Source organism: Tachypleus tridentatus, chromosome 7 (genome assembly GCF_004210375.1).
Source record: "Tachypleus tridentatus isolate NWPU-2018 chromosome 7, ASM421037v1, whole genome shotgun sequence".
NCBI lineage: Eukaryota > Metazoa > Arthropoda > Merostomata > Xiphosura > Limulidae > Tachypleus > Tachypleus tridentatus.
The window spans coordinates 151,138,084-151,163,650 of NC_134831.1; the positions used below are offsets into that span (position 1 = coordinate 151,138,084).

General features: G+C 29.7%; 2 protein-coding genes across 5 annotated transcripts in view; one reads left to right on the forward strand and one right to left on the reverse strand.

Annotated features, from left to right (window-relative positions):
- Positions 1–262: 262 nt before the first annotated feature.
- Positions 263–3,909, forward strand: LOC143256912 (cytochrome c oxidase subunit 4 isoform 1, mitochondrial-like). Of its 3 annotated transcripts, none has more exons than XM_076514761.1 (4): positions 263–354; positions 1,112–1,397; positions 2,183–2,314; positions 3,353–3,909. In XM_076514761.1, the coding sequence occupies exons 2-4, from the start codon at positions 1,127–1,129 to the stop codon at positions 3,487–3,489; spliced, it is 540 nt and encodes a 179-aa protein (XP_076370876.1). In that variant the 5' UTR covers positions 263–354; positions 1,112–1,126; the 3' UTR covers positions 3,490–3,909. The 3 variants fall into 3 exon arrangements, with proteins under 3 accessions (XP_076370876.1, XP_076370874.1, XP_076370875.1); XM_076514759.1 differs by having other exon boundaries at positions 289–558; XM_076514760.1 differs by lacking the exon at positions 263–354 and adding an exon at positions 457–477.
- Positions 3,910–7,051: 3,142 nt separating this feature from the next.
- The window catches only part of LOC143256911 (copine-3-like), a 54,996-nt gene continuing 36,480 nt past the window's right edge, over positions 7,052–25,567 (reverse strand). For both annotated transcript variants that reach the window (XM_076514758.1, XM_076514756.1), the window contains exons 10-15: positions 21,863–21,922; positions 16,501–16,634; positions 12,762–12,868; positions 10,189–10,322; positions 9,583–9,819; positions 7,052–9,267 (exon numbers count right to left, since the gene is read on the reverse strand). In XM_076514758.1, the coding sequence (XP_076370873.1) occupies positions 9,151–9,267; positions 9,583–9,819; positions 10,189–10,322; positions 12,762–12,868; positions 16,501–16,634; positions 21,863–21,922 (789 nt within the window). In that variant the 3' untranslated portion in view covers positions 7,052–9,150. The remainder of the gene's footprint in view (positions 9,268–9,582; positions 9,820–10,188; positions 10,323–12,761; positions 12,869–16,500; positions 16,635–21,862; positions 21,923–25,567) is intronic.

Sequence of the window (25,567 nt, forward strand, 5' to 3'; positions counted from 1 at the left end):
AACCGGCCATTTTAATGTCGAACAGTGATATGTTACTATGAATAAAAATTTTAAACTTGTGTTTGTTTCCCCTTTATCGCAAATTTACACAATGAGATATCTTTGCTTTGCTTACTTTTGAATTTTCATCAGTTTAATAAATATAATGTTTCACTTAAAAACAAAACGTTAGAATGTAAGAATAATACTCCATACATTTACAAACAAAACATATACATATATATAAATAATATTTATATATATATTTATTTATACGCATATAAGTGTTTAGGCGTTCTGACTGTAGGTTGGACTGAAGGTTATTGGTGTGGTATCGAGAATTTGGTGGTTTCTTCCTGGTTATATTTTAGAAAGGTTTGTAATAATAAAAGTAATATGATTAATTTTCATGAAAAATATTAGTCAGTGTGTATTACTGAAAATGTTAAGATATATGCAGATATATTACTGAACATCAATTTCCATAACTTGCTTAAGGTTAGTACAGTTGTAGAAGCACTCAGTAGTAGTGGTAGTAGTTGAACTAGAAAATACAAGCAGTAAAACAAAAAATTAAGGGTAAGGCTTGTACTTCGTGCTACGTAGTCGTAAGACCACAATAACGCTTTCATAAAACTTCTCAAGACTGTTATTATTAAACTTTTAATTTTTTTGCACATATCTTTACTATTTTGTATTTTTATTTTTTGAAATTAGTGTTCAAAAATTGCCAGGCAAAACGTTTAACGTTCAAAACTTAAAAGTTGCAAGAACTCGATTATATATATTAATATAGTTAATACTAAAGAATTCAGTAACGGTCTGAGTTTGTAAGAGTACTTTTTCTTTTATAACACTAGGTTAATAGAATGAAAACATTTCAGTATAGTTGTAACGTTGTTAATTATATTAATACCCTAATAGTATATACTCTGACCTTGACTCAGGCTTGAGGCGACAATTGTATATTGTTTTTTTGAGTAGCATATATTTGATGATGAAATTGATATTTTGCTTTTGAATATGTTTTGTAAAATTAAAATTAATAATTTCCAGTTATTAAGCCAATAATTATATACACCTGCATCAATAGTTTGAGACTAATTATAAACCATGGTGGTTTGTTTTTCAGATAACTGACATTAGAATGGCAAGTAACTTACTAAAAGTACCCATCTTCAGCAAGTTGCCATCTTTAGCACCCAGAATTATTGTTCCTTCAGCTACCTATCATAAAGAACGAATAGGTAATCGTGAAGTAGTTGGGTTTGGTTTAAATGGTGAACCCAGCTATATAGATAGAACAGATTTTCCTATGCCAGCTATCCGTTTCAAAGAGAACTCACAAGAAATAACAGCTCTTAGAGAAAAAGAGAAAGGTGATTGGAAAACTCTGTCAATGGATGAAAAAAAGATGTGTAAGATCAAATTTTTTTATCTATTTTTCTGTAAGAATTTTGGAGCAACTCGGATTAATTAATGTGACCATTTTATATGTGCAGCTATAATTATTTTTCATTAGATATAATTTTATTTTGTATGATATGTAGGAAGAGATGTTGATATTTATGAATTAAATGTGAATGTCTTTCTAATGTTTATAGCAATATTTTTTTTTTTTTATTTTAAAGTAATTCTGCTTTTATAAAAAGAACATAGTAACCTTTCTTGGTTTATATAGAATTATAAATGAGCATTCAGTGAAATTTGATAACCTATTGTGTATCAGACTCATAATCTGATTACATTAATGTAATAGATTATTATCACACAAGACTTACAAAGTTGGAATTATCAAAAACTCTAGGTCTGTTATTTTGTTAAGTTGTGACACTAATTAATTAGGCTCAACAATCTTGAATTAATTGAAAATAGTTAAGAAATCATAATAGCAGTATTTTGGTTTCTTGGATAGCTGGAATAATAGAAAATAGTAATAATCAGAAAACTAATTTTTATTAGCAAGAACAAATATTTTTGTTATTAATATACATATAATTAGTTGATTAATTGCATGGCATTAATGAATTTATTCATAATTTTGATTGTTGTATGCAACACGAATCAAGGTAATTCATTCACACAGTTTATCAGTTATGTTGATTAATTCCCATGCTCTACATGGAACTCACAGGAATATTCTTCTTTTCACTTTTAAATAATCATTAGGAATTTTGGTTTTATTTCTTTTATTGTCATAAAGTATATAGGGCCAGTTTTTGTCAAACATTTTCTGAGATGAAGGCTCCTACTGGAGAGTGGAAATCTATTCTAGCAGGCACTCTTGTGGCAATGTCCCTTACTGTATGGCTGTATGTATGGATGAAGAAGTATGGTAAGTGTAGGAATTATACCTTTATTGTAAAAGAGAAGATAGTGTTAAGAATATGCAAGGTATATTGATGTTTGATTGTTTAATATATGGTTAATTTTCTTTTTTAACAAACACATTGTTGAAGATTTCTATTGTTTTTATTAAAAAATAAACAATTCCTCCTGAGATTGCAAAGGATATGTAAAACAATTTTCTTTGATAAAATTGTAATTGAATTACAGCAATCAGCTTTCCATAGTTATAATGGTTAATAATGTCTGATCTTCCAGAGGGTCATAATTCCAAAGGATTTTAAGTCCAAAAAGACCAATGTTCTGAAGGGTTGGTATTCTGAAAATTGAATTTAAGAGTAGTTACATGTATAGAGCTTATGTTAATTGATGTTGTTATATTACATAAACAATATTATGTTATATCAGACACATAAGCTTATAACTTTTTGAGGTATATTTCTAACTATTCAAGAGACCTATATTATTGTTACTTTGAATTAAAGCTTTCTAATGTTTTGAAAAAAAATCTCAACATTTTATTAATAATAATAATAATTTAATTATTGTCATGAAAACATGAAAAAGTTAAAAACAATAAGAGTAAGGAAACTCCACTAATAATGATGAAAAGTTTTCAGAATATTGGTGTGTCCCCATCATAATAGCTTTATTAAAACTGTTATATTTAATGCATATTTAAAGTTTTATTTTTGTGAATAATGTACCATTTTGCTTTTCTCTGAAATTTTTAATACTTTTTATTTTTTTAGAAAAGTTTATCTCTTTAAAACATGAAACAGGTTTTATGAAAACTGTTATTTCTTTACCAGATGAAAGATTAATAATAATTTATTATACTTTTTACTCTTTTTTATTCAAATTATTAATATCAACTTCCTTAAAAATCACCAAAAGCAAACACTTAGAATCACAAGAAGTTTTGTAATATTATTGGATAAAGTTTAATGTTTCAGTTTAAACAAGTTGTATTTGTTACTACTAATTCAGTGTGGACCTAATATCTAATACTTTACTTATTCACTAGTGTATCAACCTATGCCAGATTCCTTTACACCAGAGAGAAAAGCAGCACAGCTCAAGAGAATAGTTGATTTGAGAATGAATCCCATTGAAGGTATAACATCAAAGTATGACTACGAGAACAACAGGTGGAAAGATTAATAGGTTGTTCTAAAGTAGAAGTCCAATAAAAGCAATATTAAATAAAAACAGGTTTTAAATCAGGTATTCCTTCCACCTTTCAAGTGATTACTTAACAATGCTAAATTTTAAATTATTTTAGATCACTATGAATTATACAGCTCTTAACTTTTGTGAGTGAATTATATAGTTTAAGATTATTACTGCACTCACTGGAAAATCTCTACAACACAAGCAAGAATATTCCAGTTACTTATGTTTGACTGTATACAAGATTATAGCTAAGTATAGATAAAGCTTGTGCAACTTTTCCAGTTGTTAATCATGAAGAATGTTTTGTGAAACAACCTTTAAAAAGTGTATGCACAAAATAAATGATAGTGGACTAGCTACTGTTTCAAAGAAAAAAGTAGTACAATAAAGTATTTCTTCACCATTTGATGAACTGAGTACTTCATTGATTGTACCATGTTTTCATTATTATTATTATTTTGTTTGTGGTGCAGAGTAACACTGGTCATTAATGTGATCACCTACAAGCATCCATTAAATCAATTGGTGTCATCTAAAATTATGAAATTACAATTAAATCAGCTGCCACTTAAATATTCAATTAATGTAAACATTGCCATGAATTTTTATTTTTGATTAACATAAGTTTGTTCAGCTTAATAAATGTCAAGACTCATGAAACTGTTAAATATAATAAGTTTTCACTTCACACTGGAATATTTTGTATAAAATAATGACAAATTTTATATTTGTGATAATTTGACTCACCTCTACCTCTGACAAATGTTTACATGCTAATGAGTTAATTGTCCCTTTGTACAGTAAAGGTAGACTTAAAGTGTGGCTGTGCTTGATTACCAAGATGTACTTCTGTTCATATATTTTAACCTCTTCCTAATAATAATCTCACTATTCACTGTAATATTTAGTATTTTTCTGATCTACAATGAATGTTACAGTAATATTTGTTTTTGTATAAAAAAAATGGTAGTTTAGTAGAGTATCCTTGTAAAAAATAAAGTTGTAGGTAGAATTGTATTAATATTTCCAGTTTGTTGTTACATATTTTGTACTACATTGCATGCAAGATAAATTTTCAATTTAGAATAAAAAACCAAAAACTTCTTTAATCATAAATTGTTGTCCCTAAAAATATTTATCAGATTAAATGAAAGGCAGTAAATATTGTGATTAGAGATTGGCAAGAGTTAAGGTATTTCAACTATCTAAGGAACAGTGGGTACCCACCTAAGAAAGAAATTATTAAAGACCATTTATTTGACCAGCTATTCAAGGACATTGTTATAAGTTTATCAACAATAACAATTAAAAAGTGCATCTATCATTAAAAAAACTTGCCATCAATGTCTTATGAGTAGCTGTGGGGTAATTAAAACGATTTACACAAAGTGTAATAGATGTTGAATTGCATCCATGTTGACCAATTTCTTTATAAGTGGTAAAGACTTAACTGTCTCTAAAACAATCCGTATGAAAAAAAAAAGTGGTTATCTAATTGGAAAGCACATGAAGTGACTACTACTCTTTCTTTTTAGCACTGACAGTATTAACAAAAATATTGGAAAAACTACACAAGACACTTGACCCTGTTTATGTCATTCTGCTAATGAAAGTTGCTGGAGGTATTTTAATGCTGTGATGAATTTTTGTCTGGCAGGGTTTCAGATGATATCTGGGGTAAACTTGAATATTGCTGTCTACATTTATACTCCAACGAGAAAGGGCTTTTCCAAAACTGTAATACAATAATCCACCATGTCATGCCCAGAATTGGTTAAAGGAATAGCATTGAATTCAGACACTTGTCAGCCAGTTCACTCTTATTAAGTACCTTTAAGACTATCTGGAATGTTGTATTTACCACATCTATCAACCAACTATAGGGCTGTACTCCACATTGAAAGTACCACATTTGAACAAAATAGTTTTTAGTATGTTGTAAATTACAATGTTCAACAGTTAGTGAATGAATTACTCTTTTAAGTTCCTTAAACTAGGATCACTTTCAAAGTGAGATCAAAATATTAAGAGTGAAATAGGTACTGACAGAAAATTAATTTTAATTTGGTTTTCGTAAAGAATATGTCAAATAGTATTATTACTGCCCCCCAGTGGCTCAGAAGTATGTCTGCAGATGTACAATGCTAAAAACCGGGTTTCGATACCTGTAGTGGGCAGAGCACAGATAGCCCATTGTGTAGCTTTGTGCTTAATTCAAAACAACTTATTACTATAAAATGACAAAGCTGGAAAGGTAGTTTCTAATACTTATATAACGTACAATCGAGTTTTTAACATGTGCAAAGTATGTGATCAGTATGGTAGATTTATAAGCATAAAAAGTTATAATAACCAATGTTGTGGTAAAAATTGCTCTACAAAGATTAGTAAAAATATTGTAACTAGAAAAACAACCATTTATTTTACTTCTCTAAACAATAATAATACTTGGTTCCTTGGGAAACTTCTAAAACAAATAATATTTCCCCCCTACTTTGTTAAAAGGAAGACATTTGTGCAAAAATAAAAGTATATACTTAGAAGAAATCAGAGTTTTATACTAGTTCATATAAAAGTGTTTGTTGGTTTCCTTGCAAAGAGAAAACTAAATGTCAGATGTGAAAGGAGGCTAAAAATATACATCAAAGGGAAGCAATTAGGAACATCTCTGGCAATGTGCCAATAATCTAACACGGTTTTTTTTTTTTTTTTTTTTTTTTTTTTATATATACATGTATGTAACTTGTTGTGAATATAACTTTGTTTTATGGTATGCTTTACTACAAGTATGAACCTTTTAGGTATTCCTTAATATTAGTGGTAAATAAATTGATTTCTGAGAAGCACATACAAAAAATATTTCTTCTTTCTGTATCATATGTACATATAATTTAAATTCTAAAAAATTTCATTAAATCATTTTAAAGAAAACATGTTCTACAACAAGGAAATACTTTAACTCATTACTTCTCAGTAAACTATAATGATACATACTAAGACTCAGTATTGCATTCAAGTGTTGCTATTCACTTGAGCATATATTCAGTTTTAGTTAATTGTACTATTAAATCTTTAATTTGGGTTTCAGCACTTTGTTTCAAAAAAACAAATGATTTATATTTAGTTGGAACTGTGTAAGTTTAAGCACTTTAAATTATGATCACCAATTCAGTAAAAACCTTTTAATAATGGAAAGCTCATTAATAATTACTTTATTTGAAGTTTTTCATTTGTAGTCAAGTTTCCACCATAGACAAATATCGTAAGAAAACATTTCAAAATAACCAATTTTATCTCTATATCCCTCTCACCCACATATATTTCACTAAATGTTAGTTTTTCAGTTTCTTACCACCACCTGTATCACTAATGCCTGTTAAAATTTTCATTATATAATATCAGTGTATTGGTTTATTATAAATTACTTGGAATAATGCTTTATCAAAGCCCTTATGGTACCCAGTGTTTCAGTATATCAGCATATGAAAGTGCATAGTATTTTAAAGCTATATTGTGTTTACAACTATTCATAAAAAAGTTATATACAAAATTTTTAATATAGCTTTATTAGACTTTGACACCAAATACTAAAACATGAAGATCATTGTTGCTTTTAACAAATCAGTATATACAAGATATTAAAATAATCAATACAGGTGTATCCAAGAGGAGCATTTAATTTTATCTCAAACTATTTATATAATTTTAATATTTTAACATTCTGTAAAAGTTGCTAACACCAAATAAGGTCTTTTGTTTTTTTGTCTAATATGTTATCTGAAGTTACTACATAAAATCTAATAAAGAAAGCACACATTCTTCACTAACACATTTCACAGTGAAGACCATTTACAAATACTGTAAAACAATTAGCCACTGTGTTTGAATATTTAAAAATTATCAAACTACTCCTTTTATGTACAAAATTATGCACTTCAATTTATACTGTTTTGTAAGAATACATATAAAACTTATTTATTTCAATAGTTAAACAGTAAATATAAATTTAGTTAAAAACAACTTTTCATTAAACAGGAAACTTGGACTGAAACTGAAAATTATCTGTTTCTGAGCCAAGAATCATGTTTATGGTTTTCATATTCAGAAATTTTGAAAACTCAATCAGTAAACTGAGGATAAAATTAAATATACTAGAATATAAAATCCATGATGATGAGAAAACCATTTAATGTAAAAATGTATTCTCAAGATGGCTGGTATGGGTATTTAAACTGTAATTAAAATAAAGTACAGAACAATGTTTTGACCTTCTTAAGTCATCTTCAGGTTGAAACGTTTTTCGGTACTTTATTTTAATTAAAGTTTTAATACCCATACCAGCCTTCTTGAGAAAATATAGTATGTGAAAGCTATTACAGAATTTCTGAAAATCTTCTAATATACATGAAATTGTGTATGTTACATAATAAGTCACTTCAACACTTAAATATATATATTTAAATCAATACACAATGACTAACATAAAAGTAATAACTTTTGGTGTTGATAAAAGAAAAGTTAAATGTGACAGTATTCATAAGGGGGTGGAAGAGAATTAAAATAGTCAGTAAACTAAAATATAATCCTATTAAGATGATCATTGAATGATAACTAATTATGTCTTTGTATTAAAATAAGAATAAAACAGTATCTAAAATCTTATTAAAAGTTTTCTGCACTACAACCTTGAATCTTTAAGAAACAAAGAATTGGTAGAGAACAGCATATCAAAAAATTTGTATAGATTTTTCCCACTGTAGATGTCTATGCAGGATTTCATAACAAATAATAAAAATTACCAAATATGTAGGATTATAAAGATTTAAAAAGTGATAATGTTAGGAACAAGATCAATTATTGGAATATAGATGTTCAAAAACACTTCGCACACAAAGAATCTATGTATTAATAGTGAACTGTATGAATATACTTTGATGTATAAAGTACTATAAATATTATGGAATTTACATTATACAGAGAGAAACAGTATTCTGACAGCTAGTAAAGGTTAGATGAGATATTTTTATTATTCAAACTGTAAAATAAAATTGGGTTAAGTTATAACAAGAAACATAAAAATTCAGTATTTAGGGATGTTAACAAAACAACTGATCATACTTTGTTATGACTGTGTCCACATATGACAGTAAACTAAAAAAAAAACTAATATGAAATATCTTTCATTCTGCTGAACTGAATGTTGCTATTAAATAGCTTACCTGTAACATTTCAACAAAATCAAATAACATTTATAAACATAATAAATGACAAGAAGCGAGATAAAGACAATCCTGAGATTATGCTTAAGTAGGACTGTACAAAAATAACAGTTTCACTGGCATACTTCATAGAATAATAATAACTGATTAAACTAAATGTTAATTTAAAGAACTATATATAAAAACAAACTGGATATTAATAAATGCCAAATAAGTATTCAATATAAAAATATGTAGTTTACTGATAAAATAAATGTGGCTATTGCAATTAAAGTTCTAGAACAGTTGTAGGTATGGCAATCAATAATTTTTAAGAACATTTTATAAACATTTAAAAAAGCATTATCACATTTTAAAGTTTAAACACCAATTAGCAGCAAAATATCTGAAGTATTTTTCTTCACTTCTGTGACTGTCTGTAGTTTCAGTTTTAAATCCGCTCTTTCTGCCGTGGTGGATTAGGAGGAATGTCAAGCATCTTGTAAAACTGAACAACCTGGCTCGGAACCTCTGCAAGAACTTCTTTAGCAAGTAAACTGGATGGACCCTTTCAGTAAAAACACAAACCAGAACTTTTATATCAACAGTTGATCCATTAAATAGTGCATTCAGCTCCACTTAGATAACTCTTTCAAAGTAGCTTTTGATATTAAAAACAGAAATATTTAATAAAATGAAAGTTCCCAAAACACTTGTAATTTAGTACAAATGCAATATAGTTTTCTTTCTCTCCTAAAATAAGAATTATGGCAAATGTTATTGAATATAAAAAACAAATTTAAAGATAAAATACTTTACTACACAAGTTTTGTAAGGTTAGGTTATTGATACAGATGTTAAAAAATAAACATTTATCACCTACCTGTTCATATTTGTAAAAAGGTACAAACTGTACAATATCCCTGAGTACAGGTTGGCCATCTGGTGCTCTTAACATTCCATCATCTCCATCTAAGAAATTCATTGCAGAAAAGTCTGCTTTTCCAACACCAATGATGATGATTGACATAGGTAAGTAGGACGCAGCAACAATGGCTTGTCTAGTCTCATCCATATCAGTGATTACTCCATCAGTCAAAATCAAAAGAATGAAGTAGCTCTGGAAAAAGTACGGTAATCCATTTTCACTGATAATATGAGAAAGTAATATTTATACCGACTGATCTTAATATTCCTTATAGAGCAGAAGATTTCGTGAAATATTGACAAGTTGTATGAATTGCAATTAAATCAACATCTCAAATAAATTATTGTGATTTATTATGAAGCAAGCTGTAAAAGTGTGTCAAAATATCCAGAATTAATAATGTAGTTCTATTAACATTATCATTTATAAATATATAGGTATTATAGATAATATTTTTATTTTAATACTTTACCTAAACAAATATAGAAAATTGGTTGGTATACTGACTATAATAATGTAAACGGTAATCATAAATCAAAACTGCCTGTAGTATTAACCTACATTAGGAATGGCTTGTTGCATGGCTTGCTGAGAAAAACGAGCAACATGATTTATAATGGGAGCTATATTGGTTGGCCCACACAGCTTGACTTGAGGGAGACAATTCCGATAAGCTTCAACAAGTCCATGTACACCTAAAAGGAAGGATACATGATATACATAAACATCTTGGTCTTATGAAGTATTCTTTAGAAATGGCATTCTCTTTCATTAAGGTGAAAATAAGCATAATTTTCAATTGGCTTTGAATAGTGTACTGTAGTTTTAAATGAGTCACCTAACTCTTGATGTCAAACAATGAGGTTCTCCATTCAGAGATTTTATAAGTGAAAATAAGGTCCATATGAGTATGTCAGGAAAAATCTAATAGCTTCTCTACTCTAACCATAGTATATGTAACACCAAAAATGAGATCAGGATACTGAGGAAAGAAGTTTGGAAATTTGCTGCCAAAGATGATATATAGACATTTTTCAGTAAAGTATAGAGAGGACTGGCAAAAGAAGAATCAATTTATGCATCAACGAAACACTGGTAAGTTGTTTATATTGTTGGTTACCAAATTCAAAGGTATTCATGGGAACAACTAAGCCTGATAATTTAATGAGGTAGGATATTTTGTTCAGAAAGTGTTTCAAAAGAGCAGTAGAACCCTGTCAGTGCAAGGAATGGCAATGTATAATGTTTGTATAAAATTATTTAAGACAGTTTAGAGCATTTCTAGTATTTATAACATATATACATGACGGAATAGAAAGAGCTAGTACTTGCAAGATGTATTTTGGTAAATCAGACTTATTCAGTGGGATAGTTACAAGCAGAAACAACAGGGTGTCCAGGTTGCCAGTTTTCTGAATCTCAGGTTATAAGTAAAAACTCCTGTTCTGGAAATTTTTTAAATTAGATTTCCAGCATTACAGATACTTCATTTTATTTCTTTTTTAAAGCTCTATGATGTTTTGATGAATGAATTTCTGGTACTCCAAGACAGGAACCTTATTAAATGTCTTCTTGAAGTGGTGGGTGTTTGTCTGTTGGTTTTTCTCTATGCATAGCAATCTCATTTTCACATGAACATAGTAGTGACTATGTCAGCTGGTTTAATCACTGTGTTCATGAGATTCTTGAACAAAAATAACATTTCCTTTCTTTTTCACTCATGTTAGGTCTGTAATTTACTTAGATCTGATGCACTGATTTAAGTTTGGCCATGGTAAATCAAGGTGGCAACAGTTAGTGCAATACAATAACCAGCACTAGTTTACAGTAGGGCTCATGATTTTGTGTGTAACAAGGGTATTGTACTGGCAACAGTAATGAAGATTTAAACAGTGAACCATTGATAGTTAGTGCACATTCCTACTTGTATTTCACTATAATAATAATAACATTATTTCATACTTTAAATATAAATTTAGTTTCACTATTCTGTGAAGCAAATGCATTGAGTTAACTCACTGGTGAACTTAAAAAAAATTAGTTAATTAAGTTATAGGCAAAAGCAAAATGATGCAAAGAAAAAGTTACCTCAGAATAAAATAATACAAAATACATTAACACATTACCAGACATCAAAAGTAAGAACTTTATTAGTTACAGAAATACTGCTTGTGGCCAAACAAAACCTGTGCATATTTTTTCATTGAGTCTCATAACTTTATTCTTTGTTGAAAGAATCTAAAAATCTACTTAGAAAATTTACTCTCAGGTCCTACCATCTTAAATAAGGCATTAAACTCTCAACTTTCTGACACAAGAAAACAGTGACTGGTGCCTATTAGATTAGTTGGGCAGTTAAGGTAAAAGACAAGTCCACTCACAACTACTGTTTGATTTTTTTTATGTGAATATTTAAGAAGTGATTCCTACATCAGTAATAAAATCACACAAAGAGGTGCCTGATCCTCACTTAACTTACTTCTACAGAAACAAGTTAGTAACTTACTTGAGCACTGCTATGTTTCAACCATGAAATAATGAAAACTACATATTTTTAAAAAATATAAGTTTACTTTCTAAACTAAAGGGGAAAAAACATTTAGTACAGCCTGGTACTACAATAATTATAATTAATATACTAAAATTTCCTTCACAAATACATCACTATGATTAAACAAAATTATATTTGTATTCATGATTAGAAATACTTAACTGATTTGTTCTTTACATACCATTCTAACTGAATCACTAAGATAGCCTTAAAACACATACAGAATGCACCGTTATGACTAAACAACTGAACATTTCTTCACACTCCTTGCTTAAAGAATCAGTTGAGCTGTCCTTCATAAATAGTATACTGAAATAATATTCTTTCCACATTCATTATGGTAATTGTTGCTAACACTACCTTATGAATTATTATTGTGATTAATAAACTGCAATTATTTGCACCATTACTATCAATTATTTAAAATTTTATCCATACTAAGAAAGATATGACTAAACAATCACTATCTCCTGTTACATTAACTAACTGACACCTGTTTTACACCAAGCTATGGGTAATTAATAAACATTCACCATCAAAATTAGTTAGGTTGTGTTCATGCCACACTATTTTACAAACTCACCTGAACAAAATGGGTTATTAATGTTGAAATTCAGAGGAAATTCATGTGAAACCTGCCAGTTAGGAGGAATTTTCGCACCAAACCCAAGTGCTGGAAACATTTTATCACTAAAAACAAACAATAAATGGAAATGTTAATTTTCTACTCTTAGTTTTTCTTACTTCCTCAGTTTTAATTATGAATTATATTTATGTGGCCAACACTTTTGTCAAAGCACTTTTAATTCTCTATCAAACATTAATTTTATTCTCTATGCCTAAAACTGTTACAATAATACACCAATCAGACATGGTCAGAAACTTTCAAATCAAATATTTTCAATTGACTTGATTCCAATTATGTACAATCGTTATGTAGTATTACTGAAAGTTTAAACTTGAAATCAGTAAGAACTACAGAGAATGTAGTTTGAAGCTTTATTAAACTTCAAATAGTTTAAACTAAACTATCAATAAAAGTGCCATTCAAAAGAAAAAAAAGATCCCTTTTCTGTTTTATTTGGACAAGTGAAAAATGATAATGGGAACTGACCTTGTGGCTGGTGCATGATCACTGTATAACATTATGTGACCATTTTGAGAAATAAAGTTATTTACCTAAATTCATTATTTACTTCAACCACAAGTTTGAAGTCATTTGTTATTACTTCACATTTTGCACTAAACCTAACAAATTTCAAATAAAGTGACAGTATTTGAAAGTTTTCATACATAAAGAGGAATCTTCAACCAATGACTTCCTACTCAAAGAAAGCAAAATATCTAGTCTTTCTCATTCAGAAGCAATCAAATCAATCAATCACATTTATTAAACTGCATATAACTTTAAGTTAACTTCTTGGAACTATGCATATTTATAAATAATGGGACTGTCAAATGATAATATGGAATTTTCCATAGCTGTTCAACAGGTTAGTTATTTTGTAAATATTTGCATACAGCTACTTACCACTTCCAACTTATAATGACATCTCTGAGAATGGTATGCACAATTCAAACAACTGACAGAACCCCCTTACTGAAAAGTAATTGAACATTCCAAATTTCCAATTGCTCAGCTGTCATGTGCTCTTCAGCAACTTCCCCAAACAATGAACAATACACAGTGTGGTACTAATGAAGAGCCACATGGTATATCATCCCTAAATCTTTGTGGGAAAAGTCAGTATGAATTTTCAGAAAGCACACTGTATTAGCTCTGTGCATAGGATGCCATTGTCAATTATTTGACAATGTACAGTCTATAGAGAAATGGGTGTGCTTCACAAAGGGTAGAGCATTGGTTTATAACATTTTTGTTGTACTTGTATCAACTTATGTAAGCTGACAGACATCGTTTAAAATTATGACATTTTATTCTATAGTGAGTAATATTTAGAGTTTTGTATCAAAATAAAAAGTACAGGATCAATGATAGGAGTTCTTATAAATCAGAAGATTGTTGTTGTGAATAAAGTGGTCTTGGTGGCATTATTTGCCATAATCAGGAAATTTGATAAATTCTACCAATTCCAATTGTCACTCAATTATCTATAAAACTGATTTCATTTAAGACTAGAAGGAGTCTGAATTCAATCCTCTTGAAATATTTCCACATCGTGACACATTCAAATTGATAATATTTAGTTAGCATCTTGTTAAAACGTGATGCTAAGGTAACCTGTGGTATTAATTAATTCTACTTTGTAAAGGTACTATGGAGTTAAGCATATAACAGGAGAACATGTCCCAAACCTTGACTCCACTATCAAAGGCCTGGAAAGATGGAACCATGCAAAACAGGTGAGTTACTCTTATAGCTTTTGGCAAATCTTTCTTTCACTTTTGTAAGAAATTGCAAAGCATGATTCATTAAACTACATTACCTTTCACCAGTTCTTATTAGTTTAATGTACATGCTCTTTACAGCAATAAACATTTTTCTTGTTGGTAAAAAAAAGTCCAGTAAATTAAGTAATGGTCTCTGACTGCCATAACCAAGGTATGGTTGCAGATTGGCATGAACTGCCCTGTACTAAATATCTGTCAGTTGGTGTGCATATACGATAGATTACAAAAACTGTTTAAATTAATTTAAAAGGATAATTTTCCAGTCTAACTCTTTTTTTCTCTGAATTACTTATTTTTTAAAATGCAAATTTGGTTTTTGTAATTTTTATAAAACTTTTTTTTAATTGTCCTTACATGCAAGAAACACTAATTAGTACGAGTGCATTTGCAACTAAATTGTTTTCCTAATAATATTCTTATTTTTTCAATTGTATTTAATTTTTCCAGTGGTTTGGGGAAAGAATAAAAATCTTACATAAACTCCTTGTATTCCAACACAATGTTCTTGAGTAGTTTAGAAATACAACAGAAGTATCTTGCAAATCATGTCAAACATTTATCCACATGACTTATGTGAATAACCTTTTCAGCAATGTATCTTGCACGTACTTGTTGATGCCTTAATATTATAAATCTCACCTTATCTTGAACTTTGTCAGGAACATATTCCAAAACTTGCATGGACAAAAATTGTAATATATAGCTAACAGCTGATAATGGCATAATACGAAACAGCTTCGGCAGCAATCTATTTTAAATGTACCTATACTATAAAGAACTTTAAAATACAAGAACTCAGTGCATGCACTTTGATTTTTTATTTTTATTTCTAACATACCCTAAATAGCTTAAGTATTTAATATTTCATGTTTTACTGTGTCTAAAAGAGTTGTTTTCTTTCTTTTATTTATATACTTATTATAGAACAATGTGTTCCCCAAAATTATTCCTATGCAACCTAAAATTTTGTAAGCAATGTATCTTAACCTTAGAATGCAGGGTTATCAAAATATCATAACAAAGCCATAAAATTTACAACCATTACCTGTGTGTTTCTATTATCTTTTGTTACATCGCATAGTAATTTAGTCTTTAACAATTGTCATGAGCTTGACTTTTGCCAGTGGAGTATTCCTTATTTACCTGACTGATATATATAAATAAATACACACACACTTTTTCACCATCTTACAAATCAATTACAAATGTCTGAAAAAATATAGAAGTTTAAAAACAATATACATTTCTCAACCTCCTATCTTTCTTCATTTTGAGTAGTGATATATACAGACTACAATAAACTTTAGAACTTCAAAATAAGTATACTCTGACAAATGTTTTCAACTGTCATAGAATCTGCATAAAATTACCAGTTACTTATGATAATCACATGCAATCTTTGAAACTATCAGTACTATTTACTTAACTTAAAAATATATTCAAACATCTTTGGAAACAACATCAGCTATATGAGCTATAGAATACATTGAGTTCACATATTAAAACAGCACACGTAAAACACAGTATATAATCAGTCGTTTATCTTTTACCATTGTTTATAGAACAGTAACACAAATCTCACTTCAAAACACTAATATCTTGGGAAGTACAGATAAAGAAATGTTCCATGCAAAAAATAAACTGTGGATATACAAGATACACCCTGAACTAAATGTTACTCAAACAGTTACATCTCTGCTTCTAGAAATAATCACAGCTACAAACAAAAAGTGAAATATTTCTAAAGACAAAAATGTGCTTGTAAGATGACATTTTTGTTCCTTTCACATGTTTACTACTATTGTGTTTACAGAATACCTTTAAATATAGCTTAAATATTACTTAATAAATACAAATGTATCTACAAGTATTTTTATATTTTTTGCTAGTATCACTAAGTATAAATTTACCTATCATAATCTTGTATAACATTGCCAACAGCCCAAATTGCTTTCATATACTCGTTGTGATGTATGGGATCGATGTGATGAAGAGAGCTTGAGTCTCGTGGGTCCCCATTAGAGGCAGTGAAATCAATAGCAACCTGATAACAAGATTGTAATACAGTCATATTATATCATACAATAAAATTAATTAACAGGTAAATATTCAATTACAAAATATGTAACAAATAGGGTAACATGACTAAACGACATACCACAATATCATTTCAGCAAACAGTACCAAATTTCACAATCAGATTCATATGTATGATAGTTAAGTGTTATTTCTAATTGTGAAGCACTAGAAAAGCTTAAAGACGAGATGGAATGCAATTTACGACTACGGACTGATGCAGTTCCATTTCACAGTAAAAATATAATGTAATATATATACACACACAAGGAATTTTACAATATATATCTATCATACAGTTAAGAGACAAAAATCTTATACTTCACTCACTTCTAACGAATAAACGTTTTATATTTCTAAGAAACATTTATTTAAAAAAAAACACTTCAATAATTGTGACTGTAAAATATATATAACTAGTAAAGTTTCACTGTAATTCTACCACAACCAGTCCCAAGACTTGTTCATAATAAAGGGAAGTTACCACCAGGGATTGAAACTGAGATGCATACACTTTGTAAAATGAATATAGAGAAGAATCACGTAATATGCCACAGAGCTAGGATGTAGAATCACATGGTATGCTATAAAGCTAGGGTAACCCTCATAGGCAATGTACACTAATGTTCTCCAGGTGATGTGAAGAGTTGGTAAGGGGAACCAATAGCTACTGAAATGTTGGTGCAATGACTAGAAGAGACAAAGGACTTGAAGATTCATAATAAAATAAAGGAAGATTATAGACCAAGTGGAAAGAACAGAGTATAAAAGAAATAACTGCAGGATACAAGCTGTTTTATTCATAAGGGCCAAAAGACAAGAATACATTTGGAATTTATTGTGTTAAAGAATTCAAGATAAAAGTGGTCGAAGTACAGAGAATATTGGAATCATGTGCATGAAGATGACAAGTGAGGAAGAGTTGCTGAACACAGTGTCAAGTTATACTCTGCAGACAAGATGCTGTGATGAGGAGAAAGAGGACTTTGATGAGAAACTATAATATATGAACATAGTGATACAATGTAATGAGATAGTTCTTGGAGCAGATGATGTATATGTAATAGAAAAACTAGATAAGTTTAAAAGAATGCATGGGGAGTACAAGTTAAGAAATAAGAAATGTGGAGGAAGAAGAGTGATTGCTAGAAATGACAGTGAGTAATGGATTTTTGTCTAATACTGGGTTCAAAAGTGAAAGGTGAACCTCGTTACATTTTAGAGCAATCAGAATAACACACAGACTGACTACATTTTAATTCAGAGAAAGCACAGAAGAAAAGTGTTGGATACAAAGGTGATACTAAGAGAAGCAGTGGAACATCAACACAATCTTGATATGGGTGGTGGAGTATAAGAAACAAGAAGGAAAAAGAGAAGAAACTGAGAAGATTGAGATGTGAAAGCAAGAAGAAGAAAACTAAGAGAAGTAAGACAGTGAAATGAGAGAGGAAAGATGTCCAAAAGACTATTGAAATGTAGAGAATTAATGGAAAGAACTGATGGAATGCCTGATTCAAGGGGTAGAAAACATTTGTAGCAAAACAAAAAGACAAACTCAATCAGAAAAAAATATAGTAACAGAGTTAAAAATACAAAAAAACAATGAAGGAAATGAATGAAGCCTTCAAAAAATGACTAAGATGGACAACTATTCATGAATGACATACAAAAAAGAAGTGAAACATAGTGCAAGCAATGGCAAAGAATGAGATGATTAAAAATTGGTATGGCAGTATGGAGAAGCAAAGGAAAATGGCAGAAAGTGACATTGGAGTGATGTATTCAAAGACAAAAGCAGTAAAACAGATGGAAGTAGTACTATCAGGAAGTATTTAATACCAAAAATGATGAAGAATAGAACTAGACAAAACCCACAGCAGGTCCAGTATTGGATATCAGTTGACTGGAGGTCAAATAAACAATCAGAAAAACAATGACATTGTCACTGAAATGGTCAAGGCACTTGAAGATGGAGTTGCTTATGTATAAACCCTATTGAAAAACATCTGGAGGGAACAGTAGATACCTGCATAATGTAGAGAGGGTATACTGATATCCATCTACAAGGAAAAAGGAAATGATTTTGAGTGTGAAATCTATATAGGAATAAAACTAGTGGAGAATCTGTTGAAATAAATGGAAAGGTACTGGAAAAGAGAATAAGGGAAGTCATAAACATCAATGAAATACAGTTTGAGTTTCAGCCGATGAAAGAAGAAACAGGCTCAAAATTCATTCTGTGACTGTTTGCAGGAGAAGTACTTTGAAAAAAACAAAAAGATATATGATGCATTTGCACATTTGGAGAGAAAGTATACAACAGGGTGACAATAAATAGTATAATGGTACCTCCTAAAGAAAAGAGTGCCCAAAAAATTGATCAGTGTAGTAAGAGTCACATATGAAGCAACAACAACCATGAAGATGGTAAATGGAGAAATAGACAAATTTTAGGTTAATGCTGGGATGCATCAAGGGCAGACATTAGCCCCTTGCTTTTTGTTGTCATCCATGCCTTGGATAAGGAGTGCCAAGAGTGATCCTTGTAGGATATATTACTTGCCATTGGCCTTGTTACAACAGCTGAAAGTGAATTGCAGAAAAACAGAAGTCACTGTAAGAGGGAGTGATAGAAAGAAGTTCAAGATCACAAATGTAAACAGGAAACTGTTGAAGCAGGCAGAAGACTTTAGGTATGTGAAAAGTAAAATCCAAAATAAAGAACAAAGAAAGCTGTGAGAGATAGAATCTACAAATGTTAGAAGGAAACAATCACAGTCATCTGTAACAATACTACCATGAGCACTAAAAGCCAAAGTGTGTAATACTGATTTTAGACTGTTGTTCCTCTATAAAGAAGGTTTGTTGATATAAAAAATAAACAAGAATAATGAGATATCTGTTGGGATTGCCACTGAAAGATAAGAGAAAAAAGAAAATTGAGAATATAGCAGGAATCTAAGGTTTATTGATAAAAAAACAAATTGAGAATACTGAGATGGCTGCTGAGTGTTACTGAAAGAGAAAAGAAATAAGAAAATTGAGAAAATAGCAGAAATCTGTAGGAACAAGAAAAAGACAAGAGAAACTAGGCTGAGGTGGGTTAATCATACAGAGAAAACAGAAGAAATAATATGGATAGCATAAGGACTGCCAGTAGCCAAGGAAAGACAGGGTTAAAAAAAACATGAATGAAAAAGGAATTGCAGAAGACCAGTTAATAAACAAAGATGACTGGAGAAGGCCAACACATGTGGAGAATGGCAATCCCTGGTAAAGGAAAAAACCAACGAAGTTTCATTGTAATGATCTGTCAAAAATTCTTAACTGTATTTCATATGCTCCGGAGTTGCTAACCATTGAGACATTTACCTCATCCCTAGTAAGGCATCCAAAAAGATACAGATCTCTGGACGAGGTGGTGATAGAGGAACACCTGTCATAGTAATGTTTTGATCTAACCGTTATTCAAGATCAAATATGTTGATCCTAAATAAAAAGGTTATGGAATCCAATGGATCATCATTCATTAGCCACTGGTTGCAGTGAGACTACTTACATGATCTTGAGTGCTCATACCAGTGGAATGAGGATACGAGTGATGCTCACACCCCCATAAGAGAAAGAACCACCTGTGCAGAAGGAGGAGGAGACATGAATGGACTGCACATACCATAGGGTGGAGCCAGACAGGAGTCAGTTGATAATGGTGGTGAAGATGCAAACAGAATGACTAATCCTATAGTACCCATGAATCCGTGGTAAAGTTTTTCCACCTATACAGAAATTCTTGAATCTGAAAACAATGGTCCAGCTCATCGTCAAATTTGATATAGCAACTGCTGAGAGGCTTCCAACAAAAGGTAGAAGAACGAGAAATATCTTAGCACCATAGTTATGGTCAGATGAATCTTAGAAAGTTCTAATCTATTAAGACTGACCACAGACTCCATTCCAGAACCTTGCATTTCCAGGAGTGAGTCTGTTCTTTGAAAGTCTAAACACATATCCACCTGGAACTGGTAGGCTAAAGCATGTTGTTCTGACAAACTGTTCTGTAACTGAGTAGTAAACCTTACATGAACTGAAATATCAGGATATGGAGGGAGAACTCAGACCTTTCCATCATTAAGGAAGGCACAAACTCTAAAGCATCCAAAAAAAGATCCAAAATATCACACACACTATTTACCAACTGAAGAAAAGGAGAAGCCAAAGAAGGCTGATTCAAATTGGCTTCACGGGGAGTCAACAGAGTCAAAGAGGGTGCTGGAAAAAATTAGTCTAAATTATCTCCAGAATGTACAGGATTACCCACAAGTGCAGCCTCAGAGCCCCCTCAGATAAATACCACCAGACTAAATACATGTTAAGCAATGGAGGATATCAGAGGTGGGATCGGAGAGACTGGAATTCCCACCACACCAGAAACCGGAATTCAGGAAGTTATGCTGTATATTAAATTTTTTTTTCAATGAAAATCAAATAGATAACATGAAAAATGCTCAAAGTAGTACAGAGAAACCTATTAATAAATGCTTTGTTGAAAAAAGTGATATTATCTGAATGAGATGTTTATAAACAGTACCAGGATAGAAAGTGTACACTGACATAGGTGGAGGATGTCAGGAGACAGATATTGCCAAGGACAATTAAATGGGTAATAAAAGAATAGAGCAAGTGAGAGAAAATCAAAACAATGCTTAGATGGGTAAAGGAAAAGAAACCCTATCAGCTGAGTAATAGCAGTAGAGTGAGAAGGTATGCATCTTTTGGAATATTTCCTTTCAGCATTGTGATGTATAATCTTACAATTTTCTTACACACAGCTCAGGTACATTTGTTTATTAATCAAATCTAAATATTTTATAACACATTTTTGAATTATAAAATTTTAAAAAAAATATTGAAATTTAATCATTTCCACTCTGAACAAAACAAAATTCTTCAGGAATTGAGTTACTGCTAATTAACAACTGTGCTACTACAAATGCATTGCCAAAATAAAAGCTTTATTCAAATCTACCAAATTAGATTACAAACACACAGAAGTAAGAGATGTAGAAAGAAGTCTTGGTGGTTCAAGAATCATATCATTAAGATTAAAAATAAGAAAATATTGCCTTCCACTTATTAAAAATTTAATTCTTTAAATGCATTTAATTTATTTCAACAGCTTACTTGTATACTTACAGTGAAGTTAATCTGTGTCCCACCAAAGATATAGTCTAAGAAGCTGTACTCTTTTGTAACCTACAAATACATAAATTATGATTAATTTTTAATAAATGTTACAAGTTAACACAACATAAATACATGCACAAACATGCATACATAGTGAGATCACTCAAAAATTGTTACATTTTATGTATTAATACACTTCTAATTATACAAAATACGTTTTTGACAAGTGACTAATGGTTTTTAATGTAAACATTTTGCAAAAAAAAATGCATGAACATTATAATCAGTATAAGTGAGAGTTCTCTATATAATGATGGTAGATAGATGCAGTATGTTAAAAAGTATTCCATAGGAAGGTGAAAAAGAAAACAGTAAAACTGTACTTGAAGTTGTGAAAAAATTACTGCAACAGCTACAGATGGTATTTAAGATCTGGATATCAGAGGTTTTAGAAGAAAAAAATGAAATATCTTAGGAGAAAGTGACATTGTAAAATTTAGTTTGATTAGAAACAAGGAAGAATGAAAGAAGTAGTTGATTATCAAAGTAGAAAATATATTCTTAGCATAAGGAAAATAGTTACTGGAAAGTTGGCTAAAATATTAAGAAGGTAAGGAATCAAAATACATAAATTAGATGATATTTTACAAGTTAAATGTGGTAAAACAGAAAAAAAAAGAATAAACAGTATAATAAACATGCATAACTTTGGAACAGAAGAGGGAAGATAAGAATGTACAAAAGGTGTAATTTGAAACAGAAATGCAATTTTTACAGGGAATTAAGAATAGAAAGAAATGAAACTTGAGAAAAGCCAGAAGAAGAAATATTTGAAAAACAAAATTATAGACTGGTCTCACTAGGAACTACTCAAGTACATCAAGTAGGAATGCAAAAAAGGAGAGTATTCTAGGCCTACAATAACAGAATTTTAACATTAAGAAAAGAAATTATGAAAAATAAAAAATAAAAAGTTATGGGAATATACAGCAAAGAATTATTTAGAAGAAACTGGATTAAAAAAAGATTGTTTGAAAAAGCCAAGAAATATAGAGGGAATAGAGTGAAATTGAGATACGATAACAATAAGTCAGAAGTGATAATTAAAAAAAAGAAACAAAATTGGGAAAAAGATGATGTTAGGCATATATGTGAAGAAAGAAAGAAATTCTACAGAATTTGTTTTGAAGAGAAGACTTTTGAAAAGATACAAATAAAAGTAGTATTTATTTACATTTAATATAATGTAAAGATTATATTACAAATCTTTAATACCTCAAGAAGTTGGAGGTAGCAAAAAAAAAAACAGTATAACAAAATACACAATATAAAAAGAAAGAACAAAAGAGAGCAGTGACAAAAGGGTTGGGTGAAACATAATGGGATTATTTAATAACAATAAGGATTTCTGGGAGTATGTTTGGAAATGTGAAATATGATCCTAACATAGATAAGGGTGGAATAAAAGTTACAAAGAATAGAAAAGAAATATGGTGTCAGGTATGAGATGAAAATTAAAAATGTAGAAAGATAAAAGAACAAAAGAAGAGCATAAAATAAGAGTAAGTGATGGATAGAATGTGAAGGTGGAAAAGATATAGGGTTTTGAGTTAAATACCAAAAACAAAACAAAAGAGTAGATAATGGCATATAAAAATTATAGTGGAGACTAAAGCAAACTGGAGGAAGGATTGCACAGAGGAAAATATATAATGCTAGCAATTGAGGATCACAAAAGAAAAAGAATAATGAATGTGATGAGAAAATGAAGATATATGAAATACCACAGAAAGGATGGAAAAATTCATAAGGTTAAGAATTCAATAAGGAAAAGTTTACGGAACTTTACGAAATTTGGGTATTAATGGTCTTGAATAGAAAAGTGGAATGAGACAAGAAAGAAAATAAACTGAAAGGAGCAAGATGAGATTTGTTGGTGAACTGTATAACTGAAAAAAAAAAGTTCAAAACTAATGATTGTGTTGTTGGAGGTAGAAAACAAGAGAGAGTTGGAGCATATGTTAATTACAAAAATAACCAACAAAACATTTTTAACAGAAGTGAAAAGAGTATGGCAATACATACAGAAGACCAGGAAAATGTTTTGGAAATTACTAATATTTTAATAATTAACAGTAGGAAGGGCTAAGAAAAGAAAATATATAGTTTGACTGCATATATATAAGAAATACAAAAAGAAATGAAGCAATTAAAAAAACAAATTTGAAAGGGACAGGGTGGATATTAAATAATACGTTAAAAGATGAAAGGAATTGTTACAATTATATCAAAAGAACATCAGAGACCAAGATCTGGGAAGAAGTAAAAAATATCAAAACAACTAAGAAGTTTTGAAAAATGGTAAATATATATAAATCTAAAATTAATAGGAAGATGGACAAGTAATTAATATAAAACAATAAATGGAAGGAACATTATAAGAACATTTGGCAGATGTGGAGAAGAAAGAATTACAAGGAGTTAAATAAGGAAAAAGAAGTATTCAAGATGAGAAACTAAATAGTTGTTGAGTACATGAGAAATGTAAAAAATAATTAGAAATACAGCATTTATAGGAACTTAAAGCAAAAACCAAAGTACTGACAACAATAAATAAAATATGAAAAAACAGTATATAAAAAATGAATAACAAAAGACATTTATTTAATTTACAAATTATAAAATGAAGTAAATATAAATCACTATAGATGAGTTATTACTAAAGGTAGCAAATTAATGATGACAAGAAAGGTTAATGATCGGTTAGTATGACTAAATTTTTCCAGTGATAATATAGGTGTCTTAAACAACTTTACAGAAAACAAACTATAAACAAAAATCGTGTATTTTTATATATTTTAAAGCTGCATTTGACATACTGAACATAAAAAAATTGTTCAAGAGAAAGGGAGGAAATAAGAATATTTTAAAGTTAGACATTGTAAAAAGACACAAGTAAAAGTGGTAATTGGAATTAAAAGAAACATAATCAAAGAATTTGAACAATGAAAGAAATGAAACAAGGATGCCTGTTAAGTCCTAAAGTATTTGCAATAGATTAAAATGATTTAGAAGATGAGTTGATGGAAAAAATACTAGTTGAAGTGTCGTAAAATAACAAAAAAGTACAGTATCTTAAATATATGGATAATATTCATTACTGTAATGGTGGCAGTTTACCCAAAGAAAATGTAGATGCTTAAGAAACTTGAAAAACATGAATATAAATCAAATAATCTTAAGTGTGAAAAAAGTAGTGAAGAATGAAATATGGGAATGAATAGGTTAGTAGACATAAGTCATTTAAATATAAATATTAAAGATATGTAGTTAGCAACAACAGCATGATAACAGAACAGATAAATTATATTAATGTAGTAAATGCATGAAGTGTTGCTAAAAGTGAAATACAGGATACAATTTCATGTTTGTTTGAAAGCTTGTTAAATTCTATATTAACTATAGAGCAGACATTTATAGATAGAGAAAACTAGATAAACATAGAAGCAAAATACTGAAAATGTTCAATGGGTTGAAGCAGAATTCCAACCCACTACAGCTGGCAACTGAAGTTGGAAAGAAACTGACACGAATTAGTACAGTAATTAGTGTTTGCACACATATTACACATCTATTAAATGAGAAAGAAAGTGGCCAATATTATTTGAAAGTAACTGCAAAAGAAACAACAGATAATAAAAGAACCAGATAAGG